A 23,180-nucleotide genomic window follows, 5' to 3' on the forward strand; every position below is an offset into this window, starting at 1 on the left:
ATTATCTTTATTCCCAAACTTCTTAACACATTTTAGTAATGGAATTAAAGCAAATCATCTCAGTGAATCTGGTTCAGATAATTGGGACTACATTCTGTGTTAATGATAAGAACTGAAATCTCTCATTATAATATGACAAGAAATTGAAAGAAGGAGTCTATTCAATGATGTGCTATGAATTTAGCAATTTATTTATGTGACATAAAGAATTTTCTGCAGCTAGTTAAGAAATGGGTTTTATATAGACTTTTGAATTCAAATTGCCAAAAAGATATAATTTGTACTGTTGATAAATGCAAGCTTTAGGAAGTCAAAAGATATTTTTTCCTATTCCTTTATAAATATGGTATCAAATTGCTTATTTAAATCAATTTTTAATTTATAGCTGCATAGAATAATAAAACTTCACACTACAAATCCTTGTAGTAGTTGAATATATCCCATTAATTCTCTGCTTCAATTTTTCAGTAGAACTTTAAAAAATTTCATAGAAAATGCTGTCTAAACACTCTCAGCTTTCACAGATATCAGATCACTGGGTTAAGACACAACAGAAAACATTTTTCAAAGCTATATATTTGAACTCTGACAGCACTAGAATAGCATCAGGAGTGTTTTGAACATACTCCTGACTTTTAATTATAATAAAGATGTTGTATTATGAAACAGGCAACAAGAACTAAAACAAAATACATGGAAAACACACAAATAAATTCAGTATATTTCTACTGTCCGATCATGAATCTATCATTCCTTATCATTAAGTAAGATATCTAAGAAAGTTGAAAATAGAGGTCAAATTTTCATCTATGAAATGACTTTACTATCTATCCTTAGATTCTCCCAGTGTCTGTATTGTGAAGGCCACCTATTATCCACTTTTGGATGCAAGTGTACAGAATATAGAAAGCAAACCATACTAATTTGTATGGTCTATGAGAGTTTAGCCTTTAGGAGTAATCAGTTTAGCCTTTATCTGTAATCAGATAAAATGATACAGTCCTCAATGTTTGAACAAGATTAACAAACAAACAAAAAAACCCTCAGCCCTCTTCATTAGCTTCTTCCTGGAACATTTATTCAATTAATGGAGTAAACCAGTGTTTTTCAACGTGTTTCTCTACACCACCAGTGTCCCATGAGCTGCACTCCCCAGGCCCCCAGGAGATTCCCAATGCACTTCAGCATGTTAAAAGCTTTGAGAAGACCTGCGGCAAAGAACTTGTCCCCTTCTAGTAGACACTGCATTTCTCAAACTAATCTGGTCAAAGAACACATTCCTTTAATTAAATAGCTTTTTTTTTCTTTAATTAAATATCTTTTAATAGCTCTGGGGTCACCAGCATGGAAAACAGTTAGAAAACATAGCCACAAACAATAATCCACAGCATGCAGTGAAGGGTTAACACAGCAGGCCAAGTTGGCTATCCTTAGGAAGACCAGCTGGTGAGGCTGGCAGTGTCCCCCCTGTTCCCTAAGTGATACTAGTGACTTACTGACACCTGCTTTCCTTCGAGGAGTCTGGAATTTTGGTGTGTGTTGGGCAGAGGGCACCTACGTGACCAGTCCGCAGTGAACACCTTGGACACTTAATCTCCAGTGGGCTTTGCTGAACAGAAACATCACACAGAGGCTGCTGTATTTCTGTTGCTGGGGGGAAGAATGTGTTCTGTGACCCCTCATGGGAAGATGCCTGCATGAACTCCTCCAGACTCCTCTGTGTCCCACGTTGCCATAAGAAATCTTGACTGTAAGTACAAGTATATGCTGAATCCTGAGGGTCGTAGTGGAATGCTGAATGTGGTGGTTTTGGGGACCCCGACACAAGCAGGAAAAGCTTGTGCTCATGTCTTCATGCACTTGAGAGCAGGCCCTCCTCTCTACGATGTTCCATCCCCAGCGTGCACTCTCTCCCTCAGCGCCCAACCTTCTCCCCCCACTTGCTTGTGTTGTGAATGGCATGTGGGGACTTACTTGAGTTCCAGGGTGGTATTGTGGTGCAACTGCGTGAAATGCCTCTTCTGTATGATTTCCAGCAAAGATGTCAGGTTCTGTTGCATATTCTGAAGAGTAGAATGGGGTAGCTGGAAATCTTTGTCCAAGCTCTGATTTAAAGTTGCTGCTTTTTCAATCATTTCTATGGAGAAAATTCACCAATTGTTTAACAAGTCTCTCAAAAGTGGACAGTACTAAATAGAAAAACCTGGAACCTTCTTCAGTGAGGACCTAAGCTTGGTTGGACCTCCATGCCAGGCCAGGCTAGGCCAACACAACTATCCCAATGCACTCTGGGCATCCCCTACCGTAACGCTCATGAATTTGGGATTACTAATTTATTTAATGTCATTCTTTCCAAGTGCCCATACATTCCATAAGGCAGGAACTATGTCCATTGTGTTTACCTCAGTATTTCCTTGTACCTGGCATAGAAGCTTCTCAATAAACATTAACTGCATGAATAAGCCACCAATACTTGATACTACTCTTTTTATTACACATTATTTGTTCTAATAATTTCCTCACCTTTGACCCTGTAAAATCTGATTTGCATTGGATTCTGTACTTTTTAAGCCCTTACACTATAACCAAAAAGAAAAGCAAAAATATGTGTCTGGTAGCCAAAAACCTGAAAATAGCATGTCAAATGCCAGAGCAGGCCCAACTGAGAGGTGATTAAATTACTCTAATATGGTGGATATACCTGGCACCAAACTGAAGCCCCAAACCCTCTCAGCTCCTACTCTGGGCACGCACATCAACTCTACCGTATGGGGCGTGAGAGTTAGAATCTAAGTGTTAGGTGTAATAGGGAACAGAAAAAAGAAAACATGCAATTTTAAAAAGATAAAACTCCAGTGAAAGACTACAGCCTGGATGTGTCAGGATCCCTAGACTTGGGGTACTGCAGCCCTTTGGCTCGGGAAGCCCAGTGCAGGACACATGCAACTAGATACACGCTTAATAAAGTGAATGTGAACTTCCTGCCCAATAAGCACAGACTCCCCAAACTAGACGCTGCCCACACTACCTTTGACGTTCACCTGCAGCCTCTCAATAAACGTTGCCAGGTCTTTGCTCTCGTTGAAGATTCTCTCAGTTGCCCTATTCGCCTGTTGGCTACTGGTTAACACGCTAGTGAGCTGATGGAAAAATAAGGTCTCAGGTGAGTTTGACTTTAAATAACATGCAAGTTTTGGTATTCCAGCTGTTGCCTCTTTTAAGCAACAAAATATACTTCAGAATATAAAGTAAAGATGTTCACTATCATGTAAACCAAGGTTAATACTTCCAGCTGGAAATTAACTAATTAATGAAATAATTTACTGCTCACTCAGTGTGAATAAAGGTGGTATATTTTTTAAAGTAGCATAATTGGCTATCGAACCACAGATTCTCCCAGTGTCTGTATTGTGAAGGCCACCTATTATCCACTTTTGGATGCAAGTGTACAGAATATAGAAAGCAAACCATACTAATTTGTACGGTCTATGAGAGTTTAGCCTTTAGGAGTTAAGAACACGGAGTCAGGCAAACTGGGTTTTAGACCTGATCCTGCCAGGCTATAGACTTAGACATCTCCAAGCCTTATCTGTAACAACGAGGTGATCATAACACTTACCTCTTGGGGCTGTTACGAGGATTCAGTGAGACGATGTCTATAAAGCCAGAGGCCCAAGGCTGAGATTTAGCTGTCCTCAGCTATTATTTTTATTAGGAATTTTATAATTTGTAAAAGGAAGGGTTGTCTGTAATTTCCAAGAATGTAAAGTAACTCAGACTGGATCTAAAAGTGAGTTTCTAGTGAAGCCTCAAAAGAATCTTCTTTAATCAATAGAGAAAATTTATTTTAATCAGCTTATCATTTCCTACCAAATGTTTGCTCGCTGCAGCACTTAAAGCTCACACTTAAGCTGTCTCCAAATCATCATTAATTCTAAGTAACATGAGCCAAGCTAATGTTTTTAGGGTGCATGATTGTATATGTGTGTGTATGTTGAGAGACATATACTAGATACATATATGTGTAGATACATCATCATACATGCACACACACATGTGCACACACATTCAAAGTGTGTGTAAGTGAAAAACTGTAAATTTGACAATAGGCCTCCCTCACCATCTGCAAATGAGGAGATTCCTTCTTGGGTCACTAAAAGCCATTTATCTGGCATGGGCTAAACAGAATAATCATTTCCTGCTGACCAAAAACAAACTCTCTTGCCATTCAAAGTTGACATATCAGAGCTACGTGGCCTGAGGCCTGCACATTGTGCGGACACCATACAATGAGGCCTGTGCTCTGCTGGCTCGGCCCATGAGTGCAAGAGTGTTGCCGGCATTCAGTGGCATTGTCTAGCGAGGCCCAGTGCTCACCATGCGCTTGGTGACAGATTGGATTTGGGAGGAGGAAGAAGCCTCAGCCATCTTCTATTCCCACCCCGGCCCTTGGTTCAGAGGAGAAAATGAAATCAGACTGCAGGGCCTGCCAACGCCTTCCTCAGCAGAGGTGACAACAGAATTAATTCAGGAGTCATTTCCCGCAGACCCACAGAAACTGGCAGGGTTAGAACAAATTTGATGATGAAGTAAGTACCTGTTGCACAGCTCTGGGAGGGAGAGGTGGCCTGGCCTAAGCAGAATTTTCCAGACAGCCCCAGCAGTCATTCACAAGGGCTGCCCTGCTGGGACTGGGTGGGAAGCTGGTTCTTTATGGGTAGAATTTACCTCCTTCTGCAGGTCGTCCGTTTGCTCCGCAACATCTTCAAACTGAATTTTTGCCAGTTCCTTTTGAGTATTTTCTTTTAACAAAGATCCCTAAGACGAATGAAGGAAACGAATTACAGCTTCAAAGTAAATGTTCTAGTTCCTGACAAAAAACCACTCATTTCCTTTTTTGTTCACTGAAAGAAATTCTTCTTTTCTTGAAATTGTCATTAAAAAATAAAGCAGATCACGTTACTTAAGCTTCAGGTATAGCTGCCTGATTCCACACTGCCATCTTTTGCATTATGTTTCCTATATAGATATAAATTCAAAATCTGGTGTGTTAAGTGGAATCTGATACTCATGCAAGTCTTAGATCAATATATTTCAGTATCAAGGTCATATAAATTTTAACTATAATTGCTAACACCTTATAAAAAGCGTATTGGGCAAAAATACAAAAGTATTTAGTAAAGAAAAGCCTTTGTAATTACTAACCATTAAGAGCTTAATTTATGCCAACATTCTTCTAATTATTTGTATTTTTATCTTAAACTTTATAATAACCCTATGAATTGGTTATATTATTGTTTAGGGTCGGGGGACCGAGTGACTTGCCAGAGGTTGCTGTGTGGGTACAGAGAGAGCAGCGCACAGTGGGCAGCTAATACTCCTATCCTCTGCTGAATACTTTACGTGAAAAAGTTATTTGAAGGAATGGACAAGTGGTTCGAATGAGAGCAAATCACTCAAAATTAGTTAACATTTATTTATTTATTTTTGTTATAGCTAAGTTTTTATTTATGTATTATCTTCTCTAAAAATTTTAATTTATCAATATACAACGTAGTTGATTTTCATGTCCCTTTACCAATTCCTCTTTCCCACCTCCCTCTCCCCCTCTCCCCATCAACATCATATCTGTTCACTTGTCTTAACAAGTTCGAGGAATTGTGATTGTTATATCTTCTTAAAAATTAGTTCACATTTAAATCAAGCATTTATCTAACTTGTTGCATTTAAAAGACAGTTACATCACTGGGGCCCAAACTGGCAGAAAATAGTATTTATTGATTGTGTACATAGTGATTGGAAAAGAAATTTAAATATATATTTTTTTACAATTTTTTTTTTTAATGGGTGTAAAACCTCTTGTCTTTCAAAATCACTTTTTGCCATTTGAGGAACAATAACATAAAAACATCTCTCAGTGTTTCCTTACCTTTCTTTACTGCCCTAATAGCAAAAGGACCATTGAAAACAAGAAAGGATCGTGGAGCCAGCCCATCCTAACACACACAGGTGCGTGCGTGCGTGCGTGCCTAAGCCTAGGAAAAACTTTTATCTAAGGAAAGGCATTTAGGAATGACTATCCTTTTTATTACTGCATGACACAGTGAGTAGATTATCTCAAATTCTCATGGACGGGTATTGAGCAAAACTTAAGAATCACAGTTTTTCCAATTAGAATTAAAAGTGCTAGAGTAGGATGCTGCCTACTAAGTCAATTTCTTAAATACTCACCCTTTTTTGACCCAGACCCTGACGACAAAACATAAAGCTCTGATTTACTCCCAGAGACATGCAGTTGTCCAGGGAGGAGCGGCTCTGTGCCCTGCAGCTCCAGTGAACGTACTAAGAAAATAGTTCAGCTTCAGCATATGCCAACACTAAAGAAGATACTGTCCAGATTTTTTCTGAATTTGTACTAGGACAGCTGTTTTCAAATACACAAAGGTCTGTCTTAAAGAGGAGCCAACTGACTCTGTCTTATTCCAAAAGGCAGAACAAGAGCACTGGGGGTGGACGCTATAAGGAGGTCTCTATGGAGCAACTCGTGAGCAGTCAGAGCCGACCCACAGTGAGACACGTTAGTGCTGGAGGTGATGGGGTCCCCGTCACCGGCCACCTCCAAGGGAGGGCCAGAAACCTCCCAGTGGGGGACGATGGAAGGGAGACTCCTATGCGGGGAGGAGGGACAACAGACAGCATGAGCCCTCTCTCCCCCACTGACTGCACCTCTCAGTGACCCACGTTTCTATCCATCTCTGTATTCCCGGTACCTACCCGGAGATATTTAGTTGCGTTTTCCAGGTTTGACAAAATTCCATAGGGGAGAGGGATAACGCCAGTGAGGTTCATAGAAAGAATGGCGTCTCCAACATGATCCAAGTCATTCAGCAGCACGCCCACACAGTCATCATCACAAGCTAAAAGAAAAAGAAAACACACTGAGTTGAAGTTCCTGCAGTGTGGTCTGCCGTCTCCCACGGGGTTGCCTGGGCCGGTTGTGATAGGCACAAATGTGGCAGAGTGCTCTCCAAGGCCCCTGTGTCCCACATCTGGCCTCACTCTCACTCCAGAAGGGCTGAGACAGATCAGATGAGTGATTTCCCTTGGGTCATCCAAAAAGAAACAAGTGAGCCCAAGACTGGCCTCGGGGCTGGTACATCCCATCACCCTGCTCTGACCTTTCCAGAGCCTTTGCTCACTTTAGCTTGGACCAACTGCAGTAAACCCAGTGTTTCCTTTCACGGCCTGCTCTGCACTTCCTCGGGTGGTTTGCAGATGCGCCTACAGCAAGTACAAATGCTGGAGAAAATCACGGGGTGTTTTTGCTGATAACAAACATACAAACAAAAGCAAAAACCTCTCCAGGGATCCTAACATTCCTGCCTATCTTCCCCACGACCCTCTGAGAAGACACCCCAGGATGGCTACCTCATGCCCTTGCCGGTGAAATAAATAAGAGCTGGAAAAAACAACAAAAAGTCCATTATAGCCAATACTGAAGCTTCAGCGAAATCCGGGTAACGCAGGTGACAGCCCCACAGGTGTTTCCTCTCCTGCACTGACTGGCCTTGGCCCCGCTAAGGAAACTCCCACAGCTAAACTACAAAGAGGAAACTTCTGAGCTGGGTCAACTGCCGGAGAAGTACAGCCCCTGTCCCAGGACCTCCTGCCTCAGCTCAGAGACACTGGGCTGAAGGTTCAGTCTGGCAGATGTAACAGCCATCTGTGCTTAGTCAAAATCGTAAAATGAAACAAACATATGATAAAATAGGACTTTTTGTGTTCTGCTGACATGATAGGGAGCCGTGGCCACTTTCTTCCTCACAAAGGAGAACATTTGAGAGGAGAAGCATAGTCAAGCACATAGAAGAGAAATACGCACAGACACAGTCACTCGCCACCAGTGTGTGCCTCGGCTGGCAGGCCTCGCACTGCAGCCCTGCGGCCCCCGGCCTGCAGACGCACTGCCCGGTCAGGCGGTCACAGTTGCCATGGACAGAGCCATGTGAGCTGCAGTCACACTTCTGACAACTGCCCCCCCGTGTGCGGGGGTCTCCATGGTAGCCTGAGGAGCACCTGCAGCAAGGGAGATAGGCAGGTGTACATTCCACATCAGCAAGTAAACACGTGAGCCAGCTTTTACCCCAGGAAATAATCACTTCTGCCAAGTGAAATGCAAAGACACAGGTCCATTCACCTAAGGAGAGCTTGTTTTGGAACAGTAATGAGGTCCCATATCAATCATGCACATCCAAATTGATAATGACTCCCAAATCGCTACAGTAAACATGTCCAATACGGTATAAAAGGAGCAGAGGTACCTAGCAATTTCCATGTGATAACTCAACAGTGTACCTTTCACAATACTGTCCTTCATAGCCCAGACGACAGGCATCGCAGCGGAAATCACGATCACCCTCCAAGATACAAGTTGGACTGAAACTGGAAGAAAAGATTTTTTTTTTTTTGAATTTTCAGATCTACAACTTTAAATCTTTCTCAAGGTATTTATTCATTACTCTTAAGATACACCATAGTGTTATCAAAGTTATATGATTACACTGGATGATTAGACAAGCTGTTTAGAGCTTACAATCTATTGGGCAAAAAAGAAAGAAAGAAAGAAAATAACATGTAATTAATATAAGTGTGTGCATATCTTGCATCCAAAAGACATTCATGAGAGACCCCTGTCCAGTGACAATCCCATGAGTGTTAGTTTTACAGTCTACAACTAATCAGTCACCCAACAAGAGAGCATCCCAGGTAGAAAGGGTCTTGTTCTGAGCTTTAAGTAAAGAATTACCTGGCACACGAGGTGACAGGCTGATCAGAGAGTTGAAATGCAGCAGGGAGAAGAGGGCTGGACGAATGCCAGGAAGAGAACTCCACTGGGTGTAAGAAAAGGCGAGGGTGCAAGCCAAGGGGGAGGAGAGCAGCGAGGTAGGGTGGAACTGGAAAATAAATGAGCCTGAAGGTCAAGAGACAGCGACGTGCTGGGCCATTAGAAGTAACGACAGAGCCACTCAGAGGTTAATAATCTACTAGGATGCTGCTCTCATTCATGGGTTTCAACTTTTGGCTCCTTCCTTTCCAACAGCCTCTGCCTCCACATTTTAAATGACCAATGCGCCATCTAGAGGCTAAGTTGGGTACCTGCAAGCTTTAAATTAAACCAAACAAACCCTAGAGTTAGAATGGTTCTTTTTGGCTAGTAAGATGAATTTTCCATCGTGAGTTATCAGCCTCTCACCACTCCTGACTTTTTTTCCTCCTTAAATGGTAAAGAAGCAAACTTCAGTAGAAACACAAAATATTTAGAAAGTAAAGTGTGTGTTTTATGGCCTCAGATTCAGAGCACATGTAGAATGTTCATACCCACACAATCTCTTCCTAATAGTGCAAACTTTAATTTATTAACATGAACTTTAGGGGCAGTTATAACCTTTTTTTTGATTGAGGAAGTAAAATATTCAAACAGTACAGAAATGTGCAAAATAGAAGAGTGAAATATCCTTACAAATATTTCTCTGGGCACATATAGTCATAGAGCTGTGGATGCGGATATACACATACATACTGATGTAAATTTTTCTAAAATGGCATCACACTACATATTCAATCACGTACTTCAATTGGCCATTTCTCTAATTCTGTTCCTACAGATGTACATTATTCTTTTCCCGGTGTTTGTACAATATCTCACTCTAGGAATGGACCACAATGTATATAATCCATCCCCTGTAGCAGGTATTTCATTGTTCCCCCAATTCCTGGTGAGTACAAGCAATGCCCAAACATATCCATCTTTACACAAATATGCAAGAATTTCTGTTGCACAGACTACAGAAATGGAATTGATGAGTCAAAATTTATAAACGGATTTATTTTATTGAAACACAATTGATTATACATATTGGTTGGGTATGGAGTTGACTATCAATCCTTTTGTACAATCCCTGATGATCAAATCAGGATAATTAGCATGTTCATTGTTGTAAAATGTAATCATTCCTTGTGTCCACTAACCAATTTCTCACTGATCTCCCTCCCGCTTTCCCACCTCTAGTAACCTCAGTTCTGTTCTCTCCTTCTGAAAGTTCACTGTATTATTGTGATTGTTGTTTCTTTCTTTCTTTCTTAGCTCCCAATTATATACAGATTCAATACAAAAAAAGTAATAGCAGAAACAAACGTGAGGATGCTTGCTGGCTGACAAGGATGGTTTGCACCTTCAAGCATCACTTACTTGGAGGCGATAAAAGATAGACGATTTGAACAAATAATAAAAAGAAACCTTCATTTAGCACTTGGTTTTTATATGTTTTTATATTTGCCTTGCTAAATATTCTAAGCAATAATAAAATGGGTTTTTTTTATAAATTATAATTTTTATTTCAATCAGAGGAGGACTTGTTGATATTCCAATGTCCACTTCAACTCTCTGGTTCTTTTTTTCATTTAGGTAATTCTATACAAGCATCGTGAGGACAGAATAGAAACTGGTCCCAATTATCACTATGTAGTATTTTAGCACTTAATCAGGCACTGGCATATATACATTCTAACCCCATTCCCTTAAATTAAATATGAATTGAATTCTTTTGTAACATTATTCATAAAATTAATAATTCATCTCTATGCAGACTGGATACATAGACTGGGAGCTAAAATTAGTTAAACAAAAAAACAAAAAACTGTAAGTCCTTTCTTTAATTGGTTCCATTCTAACACCCAATACCAACACAGATCCTTTGCTATTGAAAAGACTCTCCTGAAATGCTTATAGGAATGAATGCCTTTTCTTAAAATCAGCATTTCTCAACACATGCAGAATGTTCATTAATATAGACCCCTTAGAGACCCTGGAAAATGAGGCTAAAAATGCAAGCAGTTCTAGCCACAGGAGCCTGCATGCCAGGCTGCACCTGTGCAGGCTCACCTGGTGGGGTGGCTGTGAGGACAGGCACATGGAGAACAGTCACGGGCCAAGCCTGTCACCTTCCCGTAGTAGCCGGGAGCGCACACATCGCAGTGGGCACCAGCCGTGTTATCACTGCAGTTCTGGGCCGCATTTTTCAAAAGGAGAGGGAAACAATGGAAATTGTTAGAAATCATTCTTATCTGGTAACAGCTAATAAGCACAATCATATTTCATATCAGCTAGCTATTTTATAAAAAATTCTTAAGGAAGGGAGAGCATTTTTCTTCATATTTTTTAAATCCTGGAAATATTTCTAGCTCTGAGACTTTCATTTATCATAAGACTGTGTGCATCTAACACAGCCTAGAAATTACCAGTACATTCTTCTTAAGGAAAACAGACACAGGGCCCCTAAAAACAGCCAGCTTTCATAACCTTAGAATAGGGATCTACCATACACGTTGAGCCAAAGAAATGATTTGAAGCATTGGTTTTGCACATAGTCAGGGCTCAACAATCCCATGTACAAAGTTGAAACAGCAGAAACAAAAAAATAGATGCTTTAGGAAACAGACAACGAGAGAGGAAAACTCATTGTTTTAGAGCACCACCAGTAGATTCTTGCAATAACCAAGTAAATTTCAGTTAAATTTTATGTCATCATTTGGACCTATGGTTTTCCTGTTAAAAAAAAAAAAAAAAAAAACTAAAAGAGCAAGCAGTCCTTGCCACCTCATTCCAATTTAAAATCTGCTTTTGCTCAATTCACCACTATCAGCTCAGCTGCTACGCACAGACTCCGTTTCTGACACAGTTGGGACAGGAAGACCAGTGACACGGAGGAGCCCCGGAGCAACCTCTCAAACCAACTCATGCTTTTATCCTTTGCAGCAAGAGATGACACAGGAAGAAATCTCATTATACGTTTTTAAAAACTGTTTTGAAGTCTCTATTAAATGAAAAAAAATCCAGTATTTTTTATTTTAAAATTGCATTCCTATTTTACATGATGAAAATAGATTTTACTGCGATGCATTTGGCCCCTAAAACTGATCCCTGTTTAGAAGTAAAATTTGCAACCTCTCTCTTAAAAAATAAATGGGTTAAATACTTGTGCAAATGATAAAAGAAGACTGAAGCAGAGTTTCAGGTTTTCCATTGCTAAACCAACTCCAGCATTAAAAACTCCCCCTAACATACAACAGCTTATGTGATTCCTGGTCTTCAAGATCCTAGAGAATTGAAGACAAGCTGCCCCAAAGAGTGGCAGGAAAATAAGGACCTACAAATGCGAACTGAAGTGCGGGGTGAATTTGCTATGTGAGAAATGCACAGAGAATGCCTGCCAATTTTTCAGTGACATAAAGAGGTTCAGTTGCCTATCCTGGAAGGGGACAGAGGGCAGTGGGGCAGCGGGACTCCCAGGGTAATTCCCTGGTCCTCAGTCTCCCCATCCCCTGCCAGGTCATACTTCTGACCAATCATTTATGACCAAAGGCCCAGTGACATGAGCAGGGAGGAATACCCTATATACCGGATGACAAAACCAGATTCACAATGGTCTTGACGCCCACCTATGCAAGCAGAGAGAGGGTGCCTAGGAGATTTTGTCAAAGGGAAGTGAACTGTTGCACTAAACCACAAAAAAAGATCGAGCAAGGTGAAGACTAAGGAGGAAAGGCAAGGTCCTGAGGTCAAAGGGAAAGGGAGAAGAAGGGATGCAGGTGCTGTGTTGGTGTAAAGAATGTAAGGGTCTTAGAGGGTGAGGCGGCAGCAAGTGGGCGGGCAAACTCCCAGGCTGTGACATGGAGACAGAGCACCTGGAGTTAGGTTGGGAGCCCCAGCTGTCCCCGCAGTAAAGGCATTAGGCTCTGGGCACGACCCCTGAGGACAGATAGTGACATGCCTACCTCAGGAGGGTGTATGGACCCACCCATTCCCTACGACCCCAGGTACATACACTGAGGCTATGTGATCAGAGGCCCAAAATCAGGGCCTTTGGACAGGGGAAAGAGGGATCGGATCAGGTAGTTTTACAAGTTATTTGTTAAGATCCTACCACTTTTCATAACTAAATCTGAACTAGTGGTTTATCTCAACAGCTCAAAGAATGAAACAGCAACAACAGGTGTGCTATCCACGGATATCAGTTCCAGGAATAATCAGAGCTGCCCCAGGTGAGCTGAGCTGTTTTGTGAGTGAGCTCCCCATGGCTGAAGGAGTGTAAACGTGCATTAAATAAGGGCTTGCGATGGACGTGCTAGCTCAGACCTAAGATCTGAAGGGACTCTGACAAGAATAAAAGGTCCCTTACAACCCTGAAATTCTGTACTCTAAACCCGAGCACGTTTTTCTGTTTAGAATGGGCTTTGGTTATGGGAATTGGCAATAAGTGGTAACCGTGAATCAAAGAGAAGTCACTGGAACAGTCGTAGAACATAAATCTGTAAAAAGGGGAGAAAGCCTGAATCGAGCGTGTTCTGCTCAGCAGCGTGAGATTACAGGAGAGCCGCCTAAATTTAGAATCTGTGTCCAGTCTTCTGGCCGTGTGTATGGCACTGCTGTGTCCTGATGAGCTCTCTCATGGGTTCCAGGTAACATGCAGGTATCACCCCTGGAGCAGGGAGCTTCCTGGTAGCTGTGAGCCACTGCCTACCCTAGGGAGACTTTTGGCCCTGGCTGAAGGCAATCTTTCACGGATTAGGTTAAGGCTATTTCTGGGGTACAAATCAACAACTGCTGATCCTTTAACTTTGTTCTAGTGGATTTGGGCAAAAAAGACAAAATAATAATTTAATGTCCTAGGAAAACCTAATCTTGTTAAAATAACTACACCAAGGAAAGATAAAGCTTGAAAGAACTGATCAACTTAAACTATGTATGTGATCTCTGTCCCCATGAATGGCCAAGGGACCATCTCAGCTAATTACACCTCACTTTATTTGCCTGAAATCAATTTTCCTTAAATCCTTTAATGAGATCTTCTCATTTTCTCTATTAGGCCTTTGCTTTTGCCTGGAGCATAAGCTGAGTAAATAATTTCTTTAAAACAGTGTCGCAGCGATCTGCATCTTCATTAAGTCCATTTCACCACGTATTACTGGAACAATTATTCGATTCCATACATATAATGAGGTCAGCAAAGGTTCACGCATATCTTTTTCATTGAGGAAAACCATGTGGTACTTCTTTTCCTCAATTCACCTGTGCACTGCTGTCGTTCAGCACTTTTCCAAGTGGAATCCCACATACGAAAGACGCCTCCGACTGGAGAAAGAGGAAGCCCAGGCTGGAGCCCACAGTCCCGGTGTCTGTCCTGGGTCCCTGTGTTTCCCTGTGTCAGGCCTCACCGAGAACCTCTAGGGCTTCAGCTGTGTCCTTCTTGGTGGGCAGCTCGTTTCCCTTTAATGAGTTATTTTACCTGAGGCAAGTTAATCTTGGCACAATTTATACAAATAGCCAATGTTTCCACTTGAGTTATTGTAAAGAATGAGATTTCAGGGGATTCAGACTATTTTATGTTATCAGGAAGGCCTCATTGGCTTAAACAACATGGACATAAGAATCTGTCCTCAGGCAGGGCCACAAGACTTCTGTCTGGGTCACTTGGTACTTTTCAGTGTTGGAGCTCTCCTTATGTCCCCGGGACCAATCTTGGTCTAGGGGAAGGTGACCAAGAAGCAAATGCATACTAAACCATAAATAATTCACTCTGTTCTCCAGGAGAACATGCATTTTTTATAAAAAGGATATGCGAGGAGAGGGCAATATTTTACACAGAGAAATAGATTTTCACTGTTGGCATGAACTTATTTTAAAGCCTCCGGGTGAGACTTCAAGCTCAAAGATATAAAGATTTCATCTGCTTTGACTACACCAGTACTGCAAACAAAGACACGGCCCATGTAACTGTTCCCAAATTGATGCCCACAAACAAATTCATCACGGAAGGAATATGTATACAAGAATTTCATCGACAATGTCAGACCTCTTAGCTAAGCCTTTCTGAAGGAAATATGTCTATATTTTAGCTAAATTTAACACATCAGTAAACCCAGGAACTGCTATGAGCATAGACCAGAAATTTAAATGCTCGGTGTCTACTCTAATCCTAACTTTAGGCAAGCACCCACACAAACAAGCATACCAGACACTTCCCAGTTTCGGGGTCACAAGCGTCACTGTGGTTGTTGCAACTGCAGGGCACACAAGGAGCCAGCAGAGGGCGGGGTCCCCTGCCACCACCTTCTGGGAGCTTCCTTCTGTGGTACCCAGGGGCACAGTCCTGAGGGGACACAAAGGGTAGAAAAAAAATGAACACACATTCTGGTTGAAAAATGGACAAAGGACGTGAAGAGATGTTTCTCCAAAGAAAACATACAACTGGCCAACAAGCATATGAAAAGGAAGTCAACATCACTGTCACTAGGGAAGTACAAATCAAAACCACAGTGAGATACCGCTTCACACCTGTCAAGGTGGGGCTACCATCAAAAAACCAAAATAACAAGTGTTGGTGAAAATGCGTAGCAGTCAGAACCCTTGTGCCCTGTCGGTGGGGATGAAAAATGGGGCAGCCCCTGGGGAGAACACTGCGGGGAGATCCTCAAAAATTAGAAACTGAATTACCACATGCTCCTGCAATTCCATTTCTGGGTATATGAAATATTAAAGTTCATGGAAAGATGCATATTATCTTTTAATTCTGTTTTTCCGTTAACATTTTGAAGTACCCTCATATATACAAAAGAATTGAAAGCAGCGTCTCGAACGGATATTTGTACACTCATGTTCATAAAAGCCTTATTCATAATAGCCAAAAGGTGGAAGCAGCCCAAGTGCCCATCAAAAGATGGATGGATAAATAAAATATCGTATATCCATACAAAGGAATGTTATTCAGCCTTAAAAAGGAAGAAAATTCTGACACATTACAACATGGATGAACCTCATGGTTCACCTTCAAAGATATTATGTTAAATAAAATAAGCCAGACATTAAAAGACAAATACTCTATGATTCCACTCATATGAGGTACCTAGAATGGTCAAATTCAGAGACAGAAAGTGGAATGGTGGCTGCAGGGGCTGGGGACAGGGTGGAATGGGGACTGCTGCTGAGTGGGTGCCGAGTTCCACTTTGCAAGATGAAAGCAGTTCTGGAGATGGGCAAGAGTGTGAACGTACTTAACATTACTGAACTGTCCACTTGAGTGGTTAATATGGTAAATTTGATGATACGTATATTTTACAAAAATAAAAAAAAATGTTTTTAATTCAAAAAGAGAGAAAAAATGATATAATAGGTATACATGAGTTCTGTTCAGCACTTGGAGTTGCTGTAACAAGCACATCTCAACTCAAACCCAGGAAGCAGATTTTAGCGGAAGTCTCCCTACCTGACATGAAAATCCAGCTGTGCCAGGGGGACAGAGACAGTTTTCTAAAAGGGACGCTGCCTCCCTCTCTGGGTGCAGCTCTTCAGCCTTTCTGCCGACCTCCATCGAAATATTTGAGATTCTGTGCAACGGTTATGTTAAGAAGTGAGAGAGGAAACGCTAACATTTAAAAATTTTGTAGAAACATTGCTGATGACATAATATTTGCGTGTATGTGAGACCACAGCTTTCCTCCCAGCTCGGAGTAGTTCCTACTGACGACTATAAACGAAATGTGTTAATGCAAATTAGTACTGTCATGTCACAGCAACAGTCCTCAGCCAACATTTTAGGATTTAAAAATAATGTTACAGAAAGTGCACCTGAAAGACCTCTCGAAGTACTGGTTTGGCCAAGACTTGCTGGCTTTCTTTGTGGGCTAAAGTGTTAATGAGTAGGTGACATCATCTTTACACATTGTTACAAAGAAACGGGCACTGCAGTTTGCAAGGGCAGAAAATAACAAAAAATGTGTATTTTTTACATTTTATCTTTGTTTAAGACTCCACCATCGTGTACTTACATTTTAAATCCATGTTAGCATGGTAGGTGGAGCATTTATGTCATAATTCACACATTTCATAATGATATTAATATGCAACAAGGTTTTGGTAAGGAATGAAGATGTATTAGTGAAGATAGTAGGTAATGGCAATAAAGTGAGTCAAGCCTATCCAGTTTGGTTTCAAGTAAGAGAAATATTCAAAATTCTAGAAGCTTCCAGTTACCTGCTTTGCTGTAATCCTTGACCATACGATGCCTTAATGAGGATGTACTCGATATTGCTAAGAACGGACATAAAATCTGAGCGTGTGACAGGTTTTTCAGAAACAGAGTTAAAATATTTCCAGAAATTCTGTGGATGAGAAACATGTTTAATCAGGTTCAGAGTACAAATTCTCCAAGGCATTATGAACTTACAAAGAATGTGTTTCTTCTATAAATTTCTCCAGAGGTGAGTCCTATTCTGTGCATGCCACAAAGTCTAACTGAGGAAGATCTGTAACTGCCACAGGGGCAGGCACAGTGCCAGTCTTATTACCAACAGATACACATTACCCAAGGCAGTGCCAGCCACACGGTGAACGTTCAATAAATACCTGCTGGAGGAATGAACAGACACTTCCCAAACTGCAGCAGGTCTCCAGACTTCCGTACCATTATACCTACACAGGTTGAGGCTAGTGTACCAAGATAAAGGATTTAAGATGCAATTCCCATTAAATTAACATAAGCCCAACATACATTTCTTGAAAATATGAAATTTGAGTAGTTTTTAGAAATCTTGCTAAACCCATAGGAAATTTGATTCCAGGGTCTTGTTGCTCATTTTTAAAATTGCTTTGAGCTTTCATTACATCCATAGCCACATTCGCACCCTTAAGGAACTTATATGAAAGGATCACGACATCACCTCTTTCATTTCTACTTCCAGTTCCTGTCTCACTCCATTCTCTGGGGCTGGTGCATCCATGTGAATGACTTGCTTTCTGGTCCGACCTCCTTTGATAAGAATTTGAGGCTCAAAATTGGAGGTGCCGCTGCCATCCGAGGAATAGAAGGCCACGCTGTACTTTAGTTTGCCCCCATAGGCCATGAGCTATCAGACAGTAAATTGTTGTTTACTTCTCTGACATGACCTTGGTTAAAAAACACAAGGAGTCTTCAAAAAGTTCATGGAAAGATTAATATTATCTTTTAATCCCAATTTTCCATGAACTTCTTGAAGTATACTCATACATGAGTAAAATATGTCGTCTAAAATTTACTTCCTTCTAATTCTACTTAATTATGGATTACTAAATTGACACAAGCTAAGTTCGTCTTGATGTCACCGACAAAGGTGAGCTCCAAAATGACAAATCAATATGGTAATTAGTTTCACGCTCCTTTGAATTAAAAATTATCTATATCAACAAGAGCACTGCATGGACACTAGCATTTGCAAATTTTCAAGATCAGAGTGAATTCACGCACAGACTCTGATGTTTATATAAACCAAAACGCAAGCAATACCTTTCATGACTTTTATAGTAGTTGCCTACCCCAAAATGAGTGACAGTTTCTCGAGAAGGGCTTCCCAGGGCATAGCACCTAGGCTTCTGTGGAACTTATATTTGTAAATACAATATATGTCTGTTAAATGACTGCTTTAGGAAGGAGAAAAATAATATGACTTGAACTTTAAAAGATTTTAAAAATTAATGAAAAATCTTAAAGATCCATACATTTGGGAGGATTTTTATAGTGTTAAACTTCTCCATTGCCACTTAGAACAGGAAATGAATAACCACGTTTTTTAATGATAGGCAAGCACATACTATTGTGGTTTTACATTATATCCATGTCTCCCAGGAAATAAGGACTGGGTTGGTTTGTGACTCACCTGGTCTCCCTGGAACTGCTCTGGCAGCCGCCAGTAAAACGGCTCTGCCTGGACATGGTGCCGGACTGTCACGGCGTCCAGCAGGACATCGGGGGCCTGGAAATACACCCCTTCGGTGGTGCCCCTTAGGTTACTCTGAGAAACCACACGCAGAAGAGGCTGATCTGAGCCCAGAGTCACCTGGTCATCAAAGGGAGAGAAAATGCACTTCAGAATATGAATTATCCACCCACGCTGGATCTGTTAGATTCGACCACTGTTTCAGAGAGGAAACAGTGTCATTATTAAAACAGGAGTAGAGACTTTTTTCTTAAACTCAACCTCTGGATTAATATTAACTGAAAGTGCTTTTTAAACTCCTGCCTTTTGGGTCAAACTACTGCTCCACGGGGGCAGTGTTCAGTTCTAGGGAGGAGACTGCTGAGATGTCACAGTTTTATTTCTCTCCAACTAAAGCTGTTGATAGATTAGCAAAGGAGCAACACCAAACGCCTTCAGTTCAAGCCTGATGTATTTCCTCGGACAGCGGAATTGGAGCTCTGATTCATATACTAACCCCATCAGCTTTTTAGAGCGTCTGATGCCGTAAGAGCAACATTTAATGTAAGTATTCGAGTGTCCCTCCTACCTCCACCCCCTCCCAAGGGGAGAGGGATAAAAACGGACCACTTTAGCCATGTGTGTCACTTACTGGGGTCCTCACATGGCCCTCCAACTCTGAGCAGAGGTGTGACAGCCCAAAGCAGAAGCATGGGCGGCACCCCAGGGGGTCATCCTCACGCAGAGCGAAGGTGCCCGGTCCACACTCGCTGCACTGGAGGCCAAGGACATTCTCCTAAAGGGCAACAAATAATGGACTTGTTTTTGTCTGAAAAAAAGAGATGTCATTTTCGAACACACAAAAACAAAGTAAAACTCAAAAATAATTTTAGATTCACAAACGTCATGAAACCAGCTGTTTCCTTAAGCAAAGTCCCTAACGTCTCTGAGCATCGGTTCTTCCCACCAGCGACTCAAGCAGTGATCCCCAAGCATGGCTGCTAATCAGAATCATCTTGGAAGCTTTGGGAAAATGCAGATTCCCTGATGAGAATCTTCTGAGAAAGCCGTGGAATCCGCCTTGAGTCCCCAGGTGGTTCTAAAGATCAGTCAGTGTAGAGGAGCCCTGACCGGGTGATTATTAAGGCTGTCCCTGCTGTCCTCGTCGTCTGTAATGATAATTGTTATCATAAGGTACAGTGAGCCAAAACTACGGAAACTGGTGTCTGCATTACTCAAAGACCATAATATCTACATGAGTCTTCCCTTCCTCGTGTCCATTATCCCTGACTTCCATCTCACCCCCCATGGGGAAAGGACCAGAGGAGGTGCAAGGACTCCCTAATAAGAAAGGTCACTGGAAACATATGAAATTAAAAATGATGTTGAAACCTTACCTCCTGGGAAAATCATAAACACAATTTCCTTCGGCCTGGACAGCACACACACAAAAATAACTACCACACAGCTATAAAATCCCCAGTCTTGAAGCCCTGTGCTACCTGTGTTACCTGTACATTCAAAATAGATCAGCGACTCAGCCCACTGGAACACATGATAGAAAACTCAGCGTGTTTTTCAAATCAGTTCCAACATCTGACACTTGTAATAAGTAGTAAAAATTCCATTTTGAGAATCTTCCATCATTTTAGAAAGGCATAACAGTCTCTAAACCCAGACATGGAAGGAAGTGTGAACTCATTAGAGGAAGCATCTAAAACCTCACAGCTTATTTAAAGAGCCGAAAGCCCAAGAGTCACCACAGTGCCGAGTAGGAGAGAGGAAGGGTGGAAGGTCCTGGCAAATACCTTGCAGGTGCAGGCACCACTTTCCTGTGCACAGCTGCAGAGACCCTGCTCCAGGTCACAGGTGTCAACTGACGTCCCCCTCAGGTCACAGTCACAGGGAACACAGTCTGGGAAGTCTCTGTGACCCCAGGAGCACTGATCACAGCTCCGTCCACCAAAATCTGACTTACACTGGCAATGGCCAGTGATCACATCACACTGATGGCTGGCTGACCCCTCATGACTGCAATTACAGGCCTGAGAGAGAGAAACCACATGAGCGAAAAGTCGGCTTCTGTGTTTACATGATGTTCACATATTTGGGCTAGAGGAAAATACAAAATGTGGGGAAACTATACAAATGAACTGATCTCTCTCTCACTATCTCACTATCGCTACATGGATTTACCCTGCCCTGTGCCAACAGGAGATAAGGACTGCCCTGACTGCTGGATGTGTCTGCATCTTAGTGACACATGCACACTGGGCCAGAACTATGCACTGAAATGCAACTTAATAGGTCAAAACAGTCTAGCAAAATATTTTAGAAGTCAAGTAATTTTTCCACTGTTTTCAAAACATAAGCTTAGTTTGTATTTAACCAAACAAAGTGACATGGAAAACTTAAGCCCTCACAGACTGGACATAAACCCCCCAAAAAAGCGACTTACGACTTCCTCTTGGAAGAGAGTACACATTGCAGAATACATTTAAAGAGCACAAAACATTTTGGATTTTCTAACCATCAATTTCACAGTGAGGTTCAAAACCTAGGATAAGGTGTTCTAAGGGCGCTGCTTCCTCCACTTTGATTCCTACGATCCGCACTGTGCATTAAACATAAACCACAAAGCTATTCAGCAGGTGAAAACCAAGAGAATGGCTAGAAGAAAAGGGCGGAAACTTGCTGCAGCAGAGCAATGCAGACTAGCGCACCTGGCAGCCGCGCTGCGGGTCATGGCCCCAGAAGCTGTCCTCGCATTCTTGGCACTTCAGACCCTGAGTGTGCGGAGGGCAGACGCAGGTGCCCGAGTTGGGATCGCAGGTGTTCTGAGTATGTGGGCAGTCACAGGCTAAAAGACAGACAAGCATGAGCTTACAGATCGGGGCAATCGATGTCTTTAACGGGGCAAGAGTTGATGTTACAAGCTATTTCCCTTTTATTAATAATCTAAACCATTCTTCTAGTTCCTAAAAGACACCTCATGATTCCCAAGACCCCTCCATGTCTTGCAGAGGTGGTTGTTCCTCTGTGTCAGGAGATGCTGCTGGCAGAGGGATAATCGAGACAGAGTAGGAGAAATACAGAGAAGACTGGAAAAGACCTCGATGGGTGAGAAAAGCAGACAGAGCTAATACTGGGCATTTATTGCATGCCAAGTGCTGTACTAAGGACTTTACGTACAACACTTCCAAGAACTTTTTTTTTTTTTTTTTTTTTGCCTTTTTTTTCATGACCGGCACTCAGCCAGGCTGGTCCTATATAGGATCCGAACCCGCGGCGGGAGCGTCGCCACGCTCCCAGCGCCGCACTCTCCCGAGTGCTCCACGGGCTCGGCCCCCAAGAACTTCTTGATGTACATGATAATGAGCTTCTCCATTTCACAGTCGAGGAAACTAAGGCTAAGTGAAGTTAAGCATTAATCTACACTCACACCATTAGCAGGTGACAGAGCCATGACCAGAACTTATGCTTGGACCCTGACAGGGATCAGGAAACAGAAAACAAAGGTATGAAATCCTACATGTAAAGGAGAGCAAAAATAAAAGGACTTAACAGAAGTAAGTCAGAAGTCAAAGGAGGGCTCAAAGAAAAGTCTGGAAATCACTACAGAGTGGCAAACAAAAATTCAAGTGCTTACGTGTGCAGCTACCATCCTGGTATGCATAGAAGCCAGGTGAACACCTGTCGCACCTTTTCCCAGCCACGCCTGGGACACAGTGACACTGTCCTTCATCTGAGCAGTCATCTGACATGGAGCCTGCTGTGCTGCAGCCACAGGGCAGGCAGCCAAGCCCCGTGTCCATCCCGTAGTAGCCGTGCTATTTCACAAGAGGGGAACAACCGTGGAGGCCAACATGTGTTTCAATAAGCAACTGCACACACTAGAATGTTTGCAAATCACACACAAGATGTCTGACAGAATCATAAAGTATTCATGACACGATTCACAGCATTCACCAGCCATGCTTAGGGAGTTAGCTCTTTCTGGCAGGAATTCAATTTCCAGAACAAAGGCTAAGGTGTCAATTACACGCATCAATAACAAATACTTTAATTGTACGCAATGACCAGTAAGCATCTTACCAAGCACTGGTCACACTGCTGTCCAGTCACGTGTGGTTTGCAGTCACAGAGTCCAGTCTCAGGATGGCACACACTGGAAAGGGAGCCTTTTTCATGGCATTCACAGGCTAACACAAACACACACAAGAGATATACCAAAGGTCACTTCTGGGCTTGGTTATAGTCAAGATCCTTAATCCTCAAAGGAAAAATTTTAAAATTCAATGTTTCAAATCACAAAACTAAAGAAAAATATTACTTCATAATAACTTTTAAAATATAGCATTTTCCTGAAAAGTAAACCAAAATAGGATTGGTGA

The 23,180-nt window shown here is 41.9% G+C and overlaps 1 protein-coding gene across 1 annotated transcript in view; it reads right to left on the bottom strand.

Annotated features, from left to right (window-relative positions):
- The window catches only part of LAMA1 (laminin subunit alpha 1), a 113,314-nt gene that overhangs the window by 35,559 nt on the left and 54,575 nt on the right, over window positions 1-23,180 (bottom strand). Inside the window, exons 20-36 of the mRNA XM_063076625.1 lie at window positions 22,882-22,988; window positions 22,436-22,616; window positions 21,510-21,646; window positions 20,595-20,831; window positions 19,439-19,582; window positions 18,748-18,927; window positions 17,776-17,961; window positions 17,090-17,217; window positions 16,323-16,443; window positions 15,072-15,209; window positions 10,943-11,064; window positions 8,356-8,442; window positions 7,883-8,076; window positions 6,775-6,917; window positions 4,729-4,818; window positions 3,029-3,140; window positions 1,975-2,137 (exon numbers count right to left, since the gene is read on the bottom strand). Of these exons, the coding sequence (XP_062932695.1) occupies window positions 1,975-2,137; window positions 3,029-3,140; window positions 4,729-4,818; window positions 6,775-6,917; window positions 7,883-8,076; window positions 8,356-8,442; window positions 10,943-11,064; window positions 15,072-15,209; window positions 16,323-16,443; window positions 17,090-17,217; window positions 17,776-17,961; window positions 18,748-18,927; window positions 19,439-19,582; window positions 20,595-20,831; window positions 21,510-21,646; window positions 22,436-22,616; window positions 22,882-22,988 (2,470 nt within the window). The remainder of the gene's footprint in view (window positions 1-1,974; window positions 2,138-3,028; window positions 3,141-4,728; window positions 4,819-6,774; window positions 6,918-7,882; window positions 8,077-8,355; window positions 8,443-10,942; window positions 11,065-15,071; window positions 15,210-16,322; window positions 16,444-17,089; window positions 17,218-17,775; window positions 17,962-18,747; window positions 18,928-19,438; window positions 19,583-20,594; window positions 20,832-21,509; window positions 21,647-22,435; window positions 22,617-22,881; window positions 22,989-23,180) is intronic.

Source organism: Cynocephalus volans, chromosome 13 (genome assembly GCF_027409185.1).
Source record: "Cynocephalus volans isolate mCynVol1 chromosome 13, mCynVol1.pri, whole genome shotgun sequence".
NCBI lineage: Eukaryota > Metazoa > Chordata > Mammalia > Dermoptera > Cynocephalidae > Cynocephalus > Cynocephalus volans.